This window comes from Pleurodeles waltl, chromosome 4_2 (genome assembly GCF_031143425.1).
Source record: "Pleurodeles waltl isolate 20211129_DDA chromosome 4_2, aPleWal1.hap1.20221129, whole genome shotgun sequence".
Taxonomy (NCBI): domain Eukaryota; kingdom Metazoa; phylum Chordata; class Amphibia; order Caudata; family Salamandridae; genus Pleurodeles; species Pleurodeles waltl.
The window spans coordinates 330,312,986-330,328,697 of record NC_090443.1 but is presented as its reverse complement, the minus strand read 5'-3'; the positions used below and the strand labels follow the sequence as shown (position 1 = coordinate 330,328,697).

General features: G+C 46.2%; 1 protein-coding gene across 2 annotated transcripts in view; it reads right to left on the bottom strand.

Moving 5' to 3' along the window:
* The window catches only part of TMEM184B (transmembrane protein 184B), a 405,031-nt gene that overhangs the window by 108,984 nt on the left and 280,335 nt on the right, over window positions 1-15,712 (bottom strand). The window contains exons 8-9 of one of the 2 annotated variants that reach the window (XM_069231330.1): window positions 3,317-3,511; window positions 1,489-1,518 (exon numbers count right to left, since the gene is read on the bottom strand). In XM_069231330.1, coding sequence (XP_069087431.1) covers window positions 1,489-1,518; window positions 3,317-3,511 — 225 coding nt within the window. The remainder of the gene's footprint in view (window positions 1-1,488; window positions 1,519-3,316; window positions 3,512-15,712) is intronic. The other variant, XM_069231331.1, reaches the window with a different exon arrangement.

The following is a 15,712-nucleotide window of genomic DNA, read 5'->3' as shown; positions in this document are numbered from 1 at the left end:
CGAGTCTTTGTACTGTCAAGTGACACAGATATTATTACGCTACTTACATTTGTTGCAATGTTCATAAGTCAAGGATTGTCAGATTTATGGATACATTATGGACCAGGCGAGAAAAGACACTCAATCCTGCTCCATAGTCTGTTCAAGAAACATGACCCAGAGATGCCGAGTGTTCTTATCGAGGAACATATTCTTACAGGTGATGACACTGTGCAAAACTGAAACAATGCTTGGAGGTTTAACTGCTGAACCTGTGAAGTTTCTAAAAGGATTTGCTGAGACAGAAGAAGAATGTGACTTTAAAGACGTAGAAAAATATCTTGTGCGTGTATGGAAAACACATTCTGACTGTCGCATATTTAACAATCTTCGGTACAGTGAGTTCAACAGATCATTCCCACCAAGTGACCTTCCACCAACTTCCTCTTCTGTGCCCGGTCTCATTAAAAGAGTGTTCTACTTGATCAGAAGATGTGTAAATGTTTTGGATCATGCATATGTAGAGAAAGATTAGTGTGACTTTGGTTGGGAAGATATTGATGGGGTGCTAAAACCTATAAAATGTCTAAAGTTTGTATCCACAGAACTTACACATACTTGCAAAACCTGTGCTACAAATAGATGTTCCTGTCGATATTCTCTTCCCAATTGTTTAACAATCTGCAAATGTACCACGGGCACTTACCAAAACAAATAAATGAAGGGAACTACGAAAATGTGTCTAAAATGCGAGCGATAAACATTTGTTTCATATTCAGATCATAAACATTATTTGGTGTACACCTAAAAGGATTAAAAACCATTATTATTTGTTTCATTTCTATATATGACTCTTCTTCCTCTATTGTAGCCCGCATTTTGTAAAGGCGGAAGGGTTGCTCTGAGGAGTTACATTCTGTCTCTGTAAGACTACTTGACCCCTAGAGCGTATGTTTTGACACCAAAATGAAGTATGTAGGTTTCATGGTTCCTGTAATATTACATTATCACTGCAATACATCTGCCATTTTTAAAAATGTTGTCCAGAAAAATTCTGACCGGATCAACAATGTCTACCCAAGCTAAATTACTTCTCTAATAAGCCAAAACATAAATCAAGAAAGAAAATCTCTGGACAACAATTTTTTTTTTACAGAGGCATATCAGAGGGCTGGGATTATCAGTTGGAACCGGACCATTCCATGATATTTGTGATAATGAGCACAGGCTCTACGGGAAGTCAGATGATATGGAGTTATGCAAGGAAGAGGGGTCAAGGCTGGAGGCTACTCAATCTCTGAAGCCCCAATGAATCAGGTCAGTAACAGCCTCAGTTTCCACACCACCTAGCAATGATACTGCAATGTTGGGTTTCTTATAGGAACAAACGTTGGAGGATGCAGGCGCAAGAAGGGAGCAAATGCAAGAAAATGGATATGCAGGCAGGAGAGACAAACAGATGAGATCAAAGCAGGCAGAACAGCTTCAAAAACAGGAAGCAGCACCTACCGTAAGAGCCGCCGTATGATGGGACTGGAGCTGCACAGGCAGGCAGATAAGCAAGTAGAAAAAACAGTAAAGGAAGAAAAATATTAGGAGAAAAGAGTAGGAAAGCTTTAGAGAAAGAAATTAATAAAGATACTTGGAAAGAGAGGTTCAAAAGGGGATAAGACAGAAAGAGTTGTGAAAAGAGAAGTCAGATGAATAGGGACGAACCAGAAATGCCCAAGACAAAGATGAAATAAAGAGCAGACTAGAGAAAGACCGATGGAGAGAGCAAAGAAACAATGTAGAGGTTAATATCAACTCTTTGCCACTAGTGACGGTTGTCCCTGGTAAATGTGGAGAGCAGAATCACAGGGATTGACTGCATAATAAATTCATGATCTACATTCAGCAGTTCCACCTCTACCTCTTTCCAGTTTCACTTCAGTTAATTCCTGCTTCCCTTCTTCTACCGTCAGCAGCTGCAGCACTCCCCATTTTCCCCTCTGCATTACTCTCTCCTTAATTGCTCCACATTCTGCTTTTCTGACTTCTGCCCCACCTACTAACCACCACAATCCTCAGCAATTCCCGATCCCCATCTACCTGTATCCTCTATATCTGCTGCTTTCCAGCAAGTCCAATTTTCCATCCTTTGCTCACACTGTCTCTCTCTAGTAAGCAGATTTTGAGGGAGTTTACCTATATGGTGCACACTGTGGCCCCAGATCATCTTAACGTACTTCCCCAGCTTCACTTTTCGAAAGCAATTTTGTTTCTACCTCATATTTATCCTCTATTCAGCAGAACTCACTCACATATCCTCTCCTCCTAACTTCAGCAGATACTGATCACCGCCTTTCCCTCTACTATAAGCAGATTCAATCCCAATCTTTTCGATTGCTCTCAACTGTAACATTCTCCTTTGGACATTTCCAACTCTAGTTTCTTCACAACTTGTCACTCTCTCTCCCACAGTTTCTGTTATCCATCAGTTTCCCCCCTCTCCTCAGAAGTTCATGTTGCTTTTCATGCATCTTCTTATAACTCTACTCAGCAGGTTTCACTGCCCCACCACTAGGTTTCTCTGCTCTTGTTCTCATTACCCCACTTCTCTCTGCATTTCCTGTTTTCTCCTTTTGAGAACACGATCGTCACTCTTTTCTTTGAAGTTCCTTTGCTCCCTTCTGCCCCATATTTGTTTAGTTCCTACTGCTCCCTTTCCTCAAAACTGTCAGCTTGCCTTAGTTCTCATCAATTGCAAGCAGGCTGTTCCTATTCGGTCCCATTTGACCATATCCCAAACTTGTACTACTCTGTATTATTACCATGCTGTCCTCAGCAATTCTTGCTCTCCCACCTTTACACGCTGCCCCCAAGACGTTTTTCCTCCTTTTTCTCCACGAAATGCCTCAGCAGAACAAATACTGCTTAAATTCCTTTACCCTTCTCTGCTCACATCCTCAACTCAGGAGTTTGCTTGCTTTCTCTTCCCCCTTTTTCTTGGCAGTTCCCATCTCTCAAGGATCTAGTTAAGTCTTAAAACTAACCTGTGTTGACGGTAAGGAGCACCTTTTTAGAATGTGTTTGTTGAAAACCTCATAAGAAACAGCCCTCTTACAGCTGTGGTTACCAAGTTTCCTTACTTCATGTGAGACTCCAAGACAGCTGTGCTTTTTTTTTTTAGCCACCATCACTTTACATGCTGACATTTTTGAATCCCTTACTTACAACTGTAAACAGGAAACATAAATCCCATAATTATGCTAACTTCAGGGAGCCACAGATGACTGGGGTACCTGACACACACAGGTGAAAGAGATTAGTCTTTTCCACATACTCACAAACTTACCATGCACATCCAGCATCTTTTCTGCATAGACCTTGTAGGTAAAAGCATGACGTAGGGCAACAGCTGCAAAGAACATCTCCACACAGATGATGAAGTTTTGGTATCCAGCAGCTACAGTGCCTTCCCCCACAGAAACCTCTGCTGAATGGATCTTGGGTATTGCCCCACACTTTTCTAGGATAGCAAGAAGCATGCCTGAGGAGAGAAAGAGGAAGATGAAAGAAGGATGGGTGGGGCGATCAAAAGGGGATACGATGTGAAAGACAAAAGGTGAGAGATGGAAGAATTAATAAAGTAGATGAGAAAGTGTGAGAGAAGGCACAAGAGAGATATTGAATAGGAGGAGGAAAGATGAAAGGTGAAAGAAAATGAGATGAAGGGTGAAAAATAAAATAAAAAGAAGAACAGAAGAAGAGGATTGCAGTGGGGATGAGAAGAAAGGCAGAGAAGAGGAAAAAATCCTGAGAAATAATGAGAAGAGGGGTGAGTTGGAAGAGGATGAAAGTAGGATGGTCTACAGGAGCGAGGGGCAGGAAAAGAAAAGAAGGGAAAGGGAGGGCTAGGGGATGGAGGACAGAAGGAAGGGGAGAGTTGAGGAAGGGTAACCTTGCAATAAGAGAGGGGTGAGAAGAAGAAAGGGAAGTGTGAGCTGAGATAGTAAATTGTTAGAACAGAAAGCAAAGGCAGGAGAGAACAAAAAAGAGGGAGGGAAAAGGAGATGACAGGAAGAGGGAGTTTGGCCGTGTCACCTGAAATGGCAATAGCACTCCAAGAGTGAGATCAAAGCCCCTTTAACTCTTCATAATCCTCATGAGTAATGGGTAGCTTACTTTCCTGCTGGATTAGAGTGTGACTACTAAACTTGCTTGATGAGTTGCCACACATTTGGATAGGCTGGTCTTGCTATGCAGTCTCCCTTTTTGTTGGTAGCCTTGGTTGAGAACGTCCTAGAAGAGGAAGGGTGCAGCAGATTTCATCCCCTATAAGCCACACAGTCTGGCAATCAGTGTCTCTTCCTCAACCAGAGGGCTTCAGCCTCTCTCTTCACCTAAGCTACCAGGGTGGGCTGACTGAGCCACAGTACCTCCTGCAGCTTGTGCCTGGAATGTGGCTGAGCAAAATGCAAGCAACCTCGGAGGAGAGCAACATGGTGAGGAGGAAGTCTGGACCCTGCAGCTCTGGTGAGTCTGACACTCTGAGCAGCCTGGTGGACTCTGATCTGGAGGTTGGATGAGGTGGACTGGCCGGGGACGTGCACAGCTGCTGATGCTCACTCCCAGTCTTGCACTGTGGTCATGTGGCTGGACTGAGGATGTGCAGCTTATGGGGTTCCACAACCCTCTCCTGTAACACATGGGTAGTAGGGGAGATGGTTTTGTGGATGGGATGGGTGGTCTCAGTCGGAATGCTCCCAGCTGCTCGTGCTGTTGTCCGCAACCCTGCATGTGCATGCTGCCTTGGCTGGGGGCACAGACACCGCTCCCTAGGATTTGGCAGCAGCAGACGCGATTCCTAATACCCAGGTGAGGAGAACTGGAATTGCAAATATCTTTACAATGGCCTGGGGGCTTGGTTATCCTTACAGCTCATCCAGCTTCAACTCACACCCCCCCCAGGAGGGAGATCATGGGCACTTACGAGACTTCAGTCTGGAGATGTTTGCCCTGTAGGAATCCAACAGAAAAGCTGTTTCAGGCTGGTTGAATTAAGGCTATGACACACTGTGTAATTGATTGCCTCCTGCAACAGAGCTGTATGACAAAATCACAGTGAGTTCCATCAAGGCAAGAATGACAAATTCCAAAACACCCTACTGAATCAGCACAGCGACTCAAAGTATTTGCCTAGGAGAGTGCTTGCGGCAGATGGGGAAGAAGGGTGTGAAGTGGGAGTCTGTCCTTCGCTACGGTGATACTCCAAGTGATCCAGGATACTTGCATCTCCCTTGAAGGTAAAACTGGAGAGGTTGGCTGAGAAGTCGAGCTACCTTTGTTTCAGCAGAAGACTCGCACCACACATTACAAGGCACTGTAACCTGTCTTCTGGAATATCCAACTATCTGTAGAAAATGGTGAAATATGAGGGAAGAACAACTGGATCTCGATCATACCAGAGGGAGTGGAGGGTACAGAGCAGCTGCGGTTACACCAAAGGTCTTTCCACTTTACAAATTTGGCAGGCAGGCCATTATGTTGGCAGGAAGGGTCCCATGTAAACGTTGCAAGAGTATCCTTTCCACCAAAAAATATATAGGGACCTTCATCACATATCAGGTTTGGATGTCAAAGCCTCATCTTAGAGGGCCTCCCTAGGCTCCTTATAGTGAGTTTACTTAACTATAAGATAGAGAGAACGTTTCTGTCCTGCAAGCCGAAAAGGTCGATGTGGTTTATATTGTAGAAAAACTGATGATTTTCCCACAGTTTACAAGGCTGGAGTAACAACATATAACATCCTTCATAGGAAGGAGTTAGACAATGCAACTACAATCCAGATCGACGGAAAGATTTTTTCAATGGCAAAGGACACGTTTTTGATACGTCCAAGGATGCTTGGTAGGTCCTCTGAGCGACAGGGGTTGCAAACAAAGGCAACACAAAACTGGTGATATTTCCGTCACTGGGACCCAGAGAGAGTAATGCTGGTGGAACTTCAACTAAGCCAAAGGCGATTCCCTTGACGATACCAGAAGACCATCTTGGCAGTGTGGGACTGCCACAGCCCGTAGTGTGGAGTTACCTGGCCCAGTGGGAGCTTGAACGGTCCCAAGTGTAGCAAGAAGACAGGCAGATTTGGAGGCCAGGGACCCTGGCGCCAAAGAAACGTGGATAGGGTCGGCTCCCCTGGGACAGCTGGGGAGGCCTGATGCCCCAAGGCGCTGGAGGAGTATGCAGGGGTTCCCCGAGATGCTAGTTTGGGGCGGGACAGATTTGCCCTGCACAAATTCCCCTGACAGCAGGGGCCTCTCCAGACGAGGCTGCTGGCAACGTGGGGACCTCATCTAGAGTCGGGAGAGAAAGTGTGCTGTCCCAGTGTTGCTAAAGTACGCTGGCTGGACTTTTGGCCTGAGGACAGGGCCACTGACGACTGCCTGCTGGTGGACAATGCCCTCCAGTCTGACCAGAGCTGTTGTGGCCTGCTGCTGCACCCCCCACTCATCGGATCCTGGTAGTAGATACTGCAAATGATATCACTTGGAGTCTGAGGAGGGGGAAGGAATACAGGTCACATCTGGGGGACATTGGTGAACCACATTCCCCTGAAAGGATGTACATTGAGGGGGCCCTTCTTCGGAGAGCCCTGTTGTCGCCTTGTGGTGAGGTGGAGTGGAGTGGCAGCCTGGTGTTGGTAGACAGACCTAACTGCACGTAGGCCCAAGACATTGCACTTGAGCCTGGAGTCCCCCTACCCTTCTGCATTGGTGTCAGGTGGGGCCTCGCTGTGTGGTGAGAGCTGCTCCAGCTGAACCCCTTGACCTACACGGCCTGAGATTCCCTTGGACCTTGGGGAAGCATCTCTGGTGTTACTATTGAGGCACATCTGACGATTAAACACTGGGTTGGTGGCCATGGACGGGGAAAGGGTGACCAGATTACAGCAAACCAGAATGGACCAGTATACTGAGCCCCCATGACCGAAGCCCCGACAGTGGTGAAGGTGAGAGCCCAGGAGTAATGGGTGCTCAATGGGCACCCAAATCCTTGCAGTCATTTCGTCCTTGAAACAAGCGCTGGAAGGAAAAATTTACTCCATTTCGGTTGAGGTCAACTTCCTGTGCGCAGATGTGCGCAAGGTAACAGAGAGAACCTGGGAAACAAAAGTTGAAGCTCTTTCTGTGGAGGTGAAAGACCTCAGCACCCCAGAATGGGGGCTTATGGCCAAAACAAAGCTTCTTGATGACCGACTGGAGGACTCCGAGGGGAAGGCCCCTTTGCTGCAATTTAGGTTTCATTTATTCCCTGAAGGGAGGGAGGGAAACTCTTCCAAGACATTTCTGGAGAAATGGATGAGGTCGGTGGTTGAACTCACCCAGTTGTCCGCATTTTTTGTAGTAGAAAGGGAGTATGGAATGCCAATGCCCAGGCCCCACCGGGGGATCCGCCACAGACTATCATAGCCAAAGTGGTCAATTACAGAGACCGCAACAACATCCTGCAATGGGCCTGGAAACATGGGGACCCTGTCTATGAGAATACATAGATCTGGATCTTCCCTGACTATCCACACAAGGTGCGGGCCAAGAGGCAATTGTTCCTGGCCGTCATGCAGCGATTATGCTCCCTGGGCGTCAAGTACATACTGCTATTCCCTGCTAGGCTCTGAGCAGTGCATGAGAGTCAGTCCCAATTTTTAGTAGCCTGGAGGATGTATGGGCTTGGCTTGAGTCAACTGAGATACTTGCTGGCCCATGTAAGGAAAGGAGAGGCAGGCCTAGCGGACCAGCTGAACTGAGGCGGATGGGCATGAAAGCTACCCCTGATCTCCCATGAGTGGAAGTGCTGGGGGATGGGGTGTAGCAGAGGCACACACTCGTACAGACGTTTAGGACAATGTGCTGAGGAGGATGCCTGGGCTGCTGTCACTGAATGACTGAGACAAGGATGAAGAAGGGGACCCTTGTACTCAGAACCATAATTGGTTAAGATGTTTGTGATGTATTAAATTTGCCCCAGCTTTCTTCCCTGGGAATACTGAGCAGGTGATTGCCTGCAAACTGACTTCTATTTACTGCAGATGGCTCCAAACATATGAGCATACTTACCTGATGGACTATGCCAGGCCATGCCTCCTCACTGACTGAGTTCCTAACATTGTGATTATCTTGTTCCTTTCTTTTGTTACAGGTTGTAGTTTGATCCCACTTACTGGGGATGTCTAAGGGTTGTTGGAGGATTCACGAGACCGAGGGACTCCTCCCACTTCGGCTCCATTGCGCATGGGCGTCGACTCCATCTTAGATTGTTTTCCCCGCAGAGGGTGAGGTAGGGGTTGTGTATGCTAGTAATAGTGCCCATGCAATGGAATGAATACGTATGTACCAAATGAAGGTTAAAGTAATATATTTACAAATGTACAAATGTTGAAGATATACTTCCAAACGGCTACAGGCTCCCGGGGAGGCGGGTGGGCGCATGTGAATCTGCAGCGACTAATGCCACGAACAGATGTACACTGGGTAAGTGACATTTTCCGTTCGGTGGCATGTGTAGCTGCAGATACACATGCTGTGCATAGACTAGTAAGCAGTTATCTCCCCAAAAGCGGTGGTTCAGCCTGTAGGAGTGGAAGTAGTTTGAAATAAAGTTCTTAGTACGGCTTGCCCTACTGTGGCTTGTTGTGCAGATAACACATCTACACAGTAGTGTTTAGTAAATGTATGAGGCGTAGACCATGTTGCTGCCTTACATATTTCGTTCATTGGAATATTTCCTAGAAAGGCCATAGTAGCACCTTTCTTTCTGGTTGAGTGTGCCTTTGGTGTAATAGGCAGCTTTCTCTTTGCTTTAAGATAGCAGGTTTGGATGCACCTAACTATCCATCTGGCAATACCTTGTTTTGAAATTGGATTTCCTGTATGAGGTTTTTGAAAGGCAATAAATAGTTGTTTTGTCTTTCTAATTACTTTTGTTCTGTCAATGTAGTACATTAGTGCTCTTTTGATGTCTAATGTATGTAGTGCTCTTTCAGCTATTGAATCTGGCTGTGGGAAGAACACTGGTAATTCTACTGTTTGATTTAAGTGGAACGGTGAGATAACCTTTGGTAAGAATTTTGGAATTGTTCTTAGAACTACTTTATTCTGGTGTATTTGAATAAATGGTTCTTGTATGGTAAACGCCTGTATTTCACTTACTCTTCTTAGAGATGTGATGGCAATGAGAAATGCAACTTTCCACGTTAAGTATTGCATTTCACAAGAATGCATGGGTTCGAAAGGTGGACCCATGAGCCTTGTTAAGACAATGTTGAGGTTCCATGAAGGAACAGGTGGTGTCCTTGGTGGTATAATTCTCTGTAGGCCTTCCATAAACGCTTTAATGACAGGTATTCTAAACAGGGAAGTTGAATGAGTAATCTGCAGGTAAGCAGATATTGCGGCGAGATGTATCTTTATGGAAGAGAAAGCTAGATTGGATTTTTGCAAATGTAGTAAATATCCTACTACATCTTTTGGAGACGCATTCAATGGATGAATTTGATCATTATGGCAGTAATAAACAAATCTTTTCCATTTACTTGCATAGCAGTGTCTAGTGGAAGGTTTTCTAGCTTGTTTTATGACCTCCATACATTCTTGTGTGAGGTCTAAGTGTCCAAATTCTAGGATTTCAGGAGCCAAATTGCTAGATTCAGCGATGCTGGGTTTGGATGCCTGATCTGTTGTTTGTGTTGTGTTAACAGATCTGGTCTGTTGGGTAGTTTGACATGAGGTACTACTGACAGGTCTAGTAGTGTCGTATACCAAGGTTGTCTTGCCCATGTTGGTGCTATTAGTATGAGTTTGAGTTTGTTTTGACTCAATTTGTTTACTAGATATGGAAGGAGAGGGAGAGGGGGAAAAGCGTACGCAAATATCCCTGACCAATTCATCCATAGAGCATTGCCTTGGGAGTACCTGTGTGGGTACCTGGATGCGAAGTTTTGGCATTTTGCGTTTTCTTTTGTTGCAAATAGATCTATTTGAGGTGTTCCCCAAATTTGAAAGTAAGTGTTCAGTATTTGGGGGTGAATTTCCCATTCGTGGATTTGTTGGTGATCCCGAGAGAGATTGTCTGCTAGTTGGTTCTGGATCCCTGGAATAAATTGTGCTATTAGGCGAATATGGTTGTGAATTGCCCAATGCCATATTTTTTGTGTTAGGAGACACAACTGTGTCGAGTGTGTCCCCCCCTGTTTGTTTAAATAATACATTGTCGTCATGTTGTCTGTTTTGACAAGAATGTATTTGTGGGTTATCATGGGTTGGAATGCTTTCAACGCTAGAAATACTGCTAACAGTTCTAAGTGATTTATGTGAAACTTTCTTTGATGTATGTCCCATTGTCCTTGGATGCTGTGTTGATTGAGGTGTGCTCCCCACCCTGTCATGGAAGCATCCGTTGTTATAACGTATGTTGGCACTGGGTCTTGGAAAGGCCGCCCTTTGTTTAAATTTGTACTGTTCCACCATAGAAGCGAGATGTATGTTTGGCGGTCTATCAACACCAGATCTAGAAGTTGACCCTGTGCCTGTGACCATTGTGATGCTAGGCACTGTTGTAAGGGCCGCATGTGCAACCTTGCGTATGGGACAATGGCTATGCATGAAGACATCATGCCTAGGAGTTTTAATACTATTTTTGCTTGTATCTTTTGTGTTGGATACATGGCCTGTATTAACTTGTGAAATGTTTGAACCCTTTGTGGACTTGGAGTGGCTATCCCTTTTGTTGTGTTGATTGTCGCTCCTAAGTATTGCTGTGTTTGACACGGCAAAAGGTGTGACTTTGCATAGTTGATGGAGAAACCCAGCTTGTGAAGGTTTTGTATAACATAATTTGTGTGATGTGAACACTTTGTTAGAGTGTTGGTCTTGATTAACCAATCGTCTAAGTAAGGGAACACGTGTATTTGCTGCCTTCTGATATGTGCAGCTACTACTGCTAGGCATTTTGTAAAGACTCTTGGCGCAGTTGTTATTCCGAATGGCAACACTTTGAATTGGTAATGTATGCCCTTGAATACGAACCTTAGGTATTTCCTGTGCGAAGGATGTATCGGTATATAGAAATACGCATCTTTTAGATCTAATGTTGTCATGTAGTCTTGCTGTTTGAGCAGTGGGATTATGTCTTGTAATGTGACCATGTGAAAGTGGTCCGATTTGATGTAGGTGTTTAGTGTTCTGAGATCTGGTATTGGTCTTAGAGTTTTGTCTTTTTTTGGTATTAGAAAGTACAGTGAGTAAACTCCTGTGTTCTTTTGTTGACGTGGTACTAGTTCTATTGCGTCCTTTTGCAGTAATGCTTGAACTTCTAGTCCTAGAAGGTCTATATGCTGTTTTGACATATTGTGTGTTTTCGGTGGGACGTTTGGAGGGAGTTGGAGAAATTCTATGCAATAACCATGTTGGATAATTGCTAAGACCCAAGTGTCTGTTGTTATTTCCTCGCAAGATTTGTAGAACTGGCTTAGTCTTCCCCCCACTGGTGTTGTGTGAAGGGGTTGTGTGACTTGTGAGTCACTGTTTATTTTGAGGAGTTTTGGGACCTTGAAATTTTCCCCGGTTTCTTGGGAATTGGCCTCCTCTGTATTAACCCCGAAAACCTCCCCTTTGATATTGTCCCTGGTAGGTAGGTGGTCTTGTTTGTGAGGTGCTGGTTTCTGTGGGTTGACCTCGAAACCCTCCCCTAAAAGTTGTTTTACGAAATGTGCCAAATGTGCCTCTGCCCTGCGGGGAGTAGAGTGCGCCCATGGCTTTGGCTGTATCTGTGTCCTTTTTTAATTTTTCAATTGCAGTGTCGACCTCCGGCCCAAACAATTGCTGTTCATTAAACGGCATATTGAGCACAACTTGTTGTATTTCGGGTTTGAACCCAGATGTGCGCAGCCATGCGTGCCTCCTTATCATGACTGCAGTATTTATTGTCCTTGCAGCTGTATCCGCTGCATCCATGGAAGACCGTATCTGATTGTTCGAGATACTTTGTCCCTCTTCCACCACCTGTTGCGCTCGTTTTTGGAACTCGTTGGGGAGGTGTTCGATGAGATGTTGCATCTCATCCCAATGAGCCCTGTCGTATCTCGCCAGGAGTGCTTGCGAGTTGGCGATGCGCCACTGATTTGCCGCTTGTGCTGCAACCCTTTTTCCCGCTGCATCAAATTTGCGGCTCTCCTTGTCCGGAGGTGGTGCGTCGCCTGATGTATGTGAATTGGCTCTCTTACGAGCTGCCCCCACAACTACTGAGTCTGGTGTCAGTTGTGATGTAATAAAAACAGGGTCTGTGGGCGGAGCCTTGTATTTTTTCTCCACCCTTGGAGTTATGGCTCTGCTTTTTACTGGCTCCTGAAATATCTGTTTCGAGTGCCTTAGCATTCCTGGAAGCATGGGAAGGCTTTGATAATGGCTATGGGTGGAGGACAGGGTGTTAAAGAGGAAGTCATCCTCAATAGGCTCCGAATGTAGCAAGACATTATGGAATTCGGCTGCCCTAGCTACCACCTGTGCATATGATGTACTGTCCTCAGGTGGTGACGGTTTAGTTGGGTACGACTCCGGGCTATTGTCCGATACTGAAGCGTCGTAGAGGTCCCATGCATCCAGATCATCCTGGCTCATTGTGGTATGAGCTGGTGAGTGTGTTAATGGTGGAGTTTGTGCCGGTGATGCATGAGTTGATGGTGGTGGAGAGGGTGGTGGAGTTACCTTCTTTACCACCTTTGCTTGTGGTTGCTTGTCTCCTTGCTGGAAGTCAAGTTTCCTTTTCCTTTTGATTGGGGGAAGAGTGCTAATCTTCCCTGTATCCTTTTGAATAAAGATCCACTTTTGCGTGTGATCTGGCTCAATTGTTTGTAATTCCTCCTCAAATCTGTGTTTTTTTTAGTTGAGAGGACAGTCCCTGTTCCTCTGAGTAGGAACCAGTTTTCGGTTTGGTTGCCGGGTGTTTCGGCACCGAAACCGTGTCTCTGGATTTTTTCGGCTCCGACAAGATCTTTTTTCTTTTCGGCGTCGTGCCCTCTCGGTGCCGACCAACTTCGGTGCAGCTGTGTCGGTGCCGAATTTTTTCTGCGTCACTCTCTCGGTCCCGAGATTGCTGCGTGCCTGTATCTCGACCGGAGTCGGATGACTTCGACAGCAGCTCGCCCTTTTTCGGTGCCGATGGACGGTCACCTACTTTCCGGGTTAAGCCATGGCCTGTTGGCGGTGGCGTCCCCTGGGCTTTGTCAGTTTTTTCGTGTGATTTTTGTTTCGACGTCTTACTCACGGTTGGTTGTTCTTCGACGTCGAATTCTTCGGAATCCGACTCGTGGATGGAGAAAGTTTCTTCTTCCTCCTCCTCGAACCGTTGTTGTCCTGTCGGCGTGGACGCCATCTGCAACCTCCTGGCTCTTCGGTCTCTGAGCGTTTTTCTCGACCGAAACGCGCGACAGGCTTCGCACGTATCCTCCTTGTGCTCGGGGGACAGGCACAAGTTACAGACTAAATGTTGATCCGTATAAGGATATTTATTATGGCATTTAGGACAGAATCGGAACGGGGTCCGTTCCATCAGTCTCGATGTTGCACGCGGTCGGGCCGACCAGGCCCCGACGGATGATCGAAATTACCCCAAAGGGCTACCGGAGCTCTTCAAGATTCGGTGTCGATTTGTTCTAACTAACCCGATACCGAACGAAACAATACCGACAAATTTTTCCGAGATTCTGACTAACTTTCCGACCCGAAACAGGGAGCGAAAAGGAACACGTCCGAACCCGACGGCGGAAAGAAAACAATCTAAGATGGAGTCGACGCCCATGCGCAATGGAACCGAAGTGGGAGGAGTCCCTCGGTCTCGTGACTCGAAAAGACTTCTTCGAAGAAAAACAACTTGTAACACTCCGAGCCCAACACCAGACGGCGGACTATGCACAGCATGTGTACCTGCAGCTACACATGCCGCCGAACATATGCTTAACTTGGAATGTCTGGGGCCAGAGACACTACACAAAGATATGTAGGAAAGTAATGTAGGAACTGCACTCCTCCGGGAGACACACTTAGTAGAAGCTGAGGCAGATAAGTTGAGGAGCAAATGGAGGGGTCAACTGTAAGCCTCAACTTATTCATCCTACTCAAAAGGGGTAGTCATATGGATAGCTCCAGGGGCACTCCACAGAATGCGAGAGACGTGTGATGATGCAGAGTGTTGGTACCCATTTCTCTCAGAGACGTTGGATGGACGAGATATCAGTGTCGTCAATGTGTACGAACCTAAATGAAACAACAGAGGATGTACTTTTGCCAAGCCCTGAGACACCTCTCTTTTAGACTGGCAATATTAACTGCATACTAGACGGGGACATAGACACGTTCTGCCCTAAGCAAAACACAAAATTGAATAGGACATTCACTGAGAGAAACAATGCAGAGGGTGGGCTGTATCGACAGAAAGAGACAATAGAAAAGTAAGGAGGGAGTAGACTAGACAAAACACATATTGTGCAAACTGGCCAACCGCTGTTGACCACCTGGGGCGATTACTGTCAGATCATTCTCCTATTTTCTTGACAATATTCATGGGGAAAGGTGGTCCTGCCTACCCCTATGTGAATGCTGCACCCAGAGGCACTGCTGGATACGTTGTAGGGCAACTGGGGGTCCACAGGAACCAGGGCTAACGAGTGGGATGCCCTGAAGGTGGTATTGAGAGGCGAATGTGTTTGTAGAGTGTACAGCATGAAGTAAAAGTTGGAGAGGGAGCTTAAGGACTGGGAGGATGCATTGGCAGCTGCCCATAGGAGGGATCAGGGGACCTGTTGGTGCAGAGCAGATTGTTAGAGGCCCAGCAGCAGCGACAGGCTTGATAAATTTACACTGGGGAAATATCATCAGTTGTTAATCAAGAAAGGTGAACGCCCTGGCCCCCTCATGTCTAGGTTACCCCGTAGAGAAAGACCAAGCACTCTGATTTTATTGTTGTGACTGGAGTATGACAGGATTGCTACAGCTCAAACCGCGATTAAGAGGGAGCCACAACAATATCTCGGCTGAGTGTATGGTCAGCGAGCCGACCAAGATGGGTCTGCAGTGTAAAGTCTTTAGGGGCTGAAACTGCATGCGTTGAGACTAGCACAACAAGCAATTTTAGACCTGGCACTGACCAGAACTCAGATCAAGCAGGTGATTAAGGCTCTGCCAAGGTGCTAATTCCTGGGTACCGACGGGCTCCAACTGAAGTTCTATGCTACTTATTCTGATGTACTGGCAGAGTGCCTGCTTGAGATCAATAATAAGGGTGTGAGAAGGGCACCATCCCACAGACCATGAGGGAAGCCCTCATCATCACGCTTCCAGAACCAGGACGCAACCCCAAAGAATTCGGATCCTATGACCCGCTGTCCATGATCAATGTGGATGTGAAGGTCCTCTCTAAGATCCTAGTTAACAGGTTGCGAGGGGTAATTGGTCAGCTTATCCACAAAGATCAGTACAGGTTTATCCCCCCAAAGGAGCACCCTTCCAAACATCTCAAAGCTCACAGATGTCATGCACTCAGAGCAAGAATCCAAATGGGAGATGGCAGTGGTAGCACTGGCCATAGAGAAGGCATTTGACACGGTTGACTGGCAAAACCTGGGGTGGTGCTGTCTCATGTTGGTTTGAGAGCACAGATGCTCAAATGGATAGCCCTACTATATTTTGACCCCTCAGCC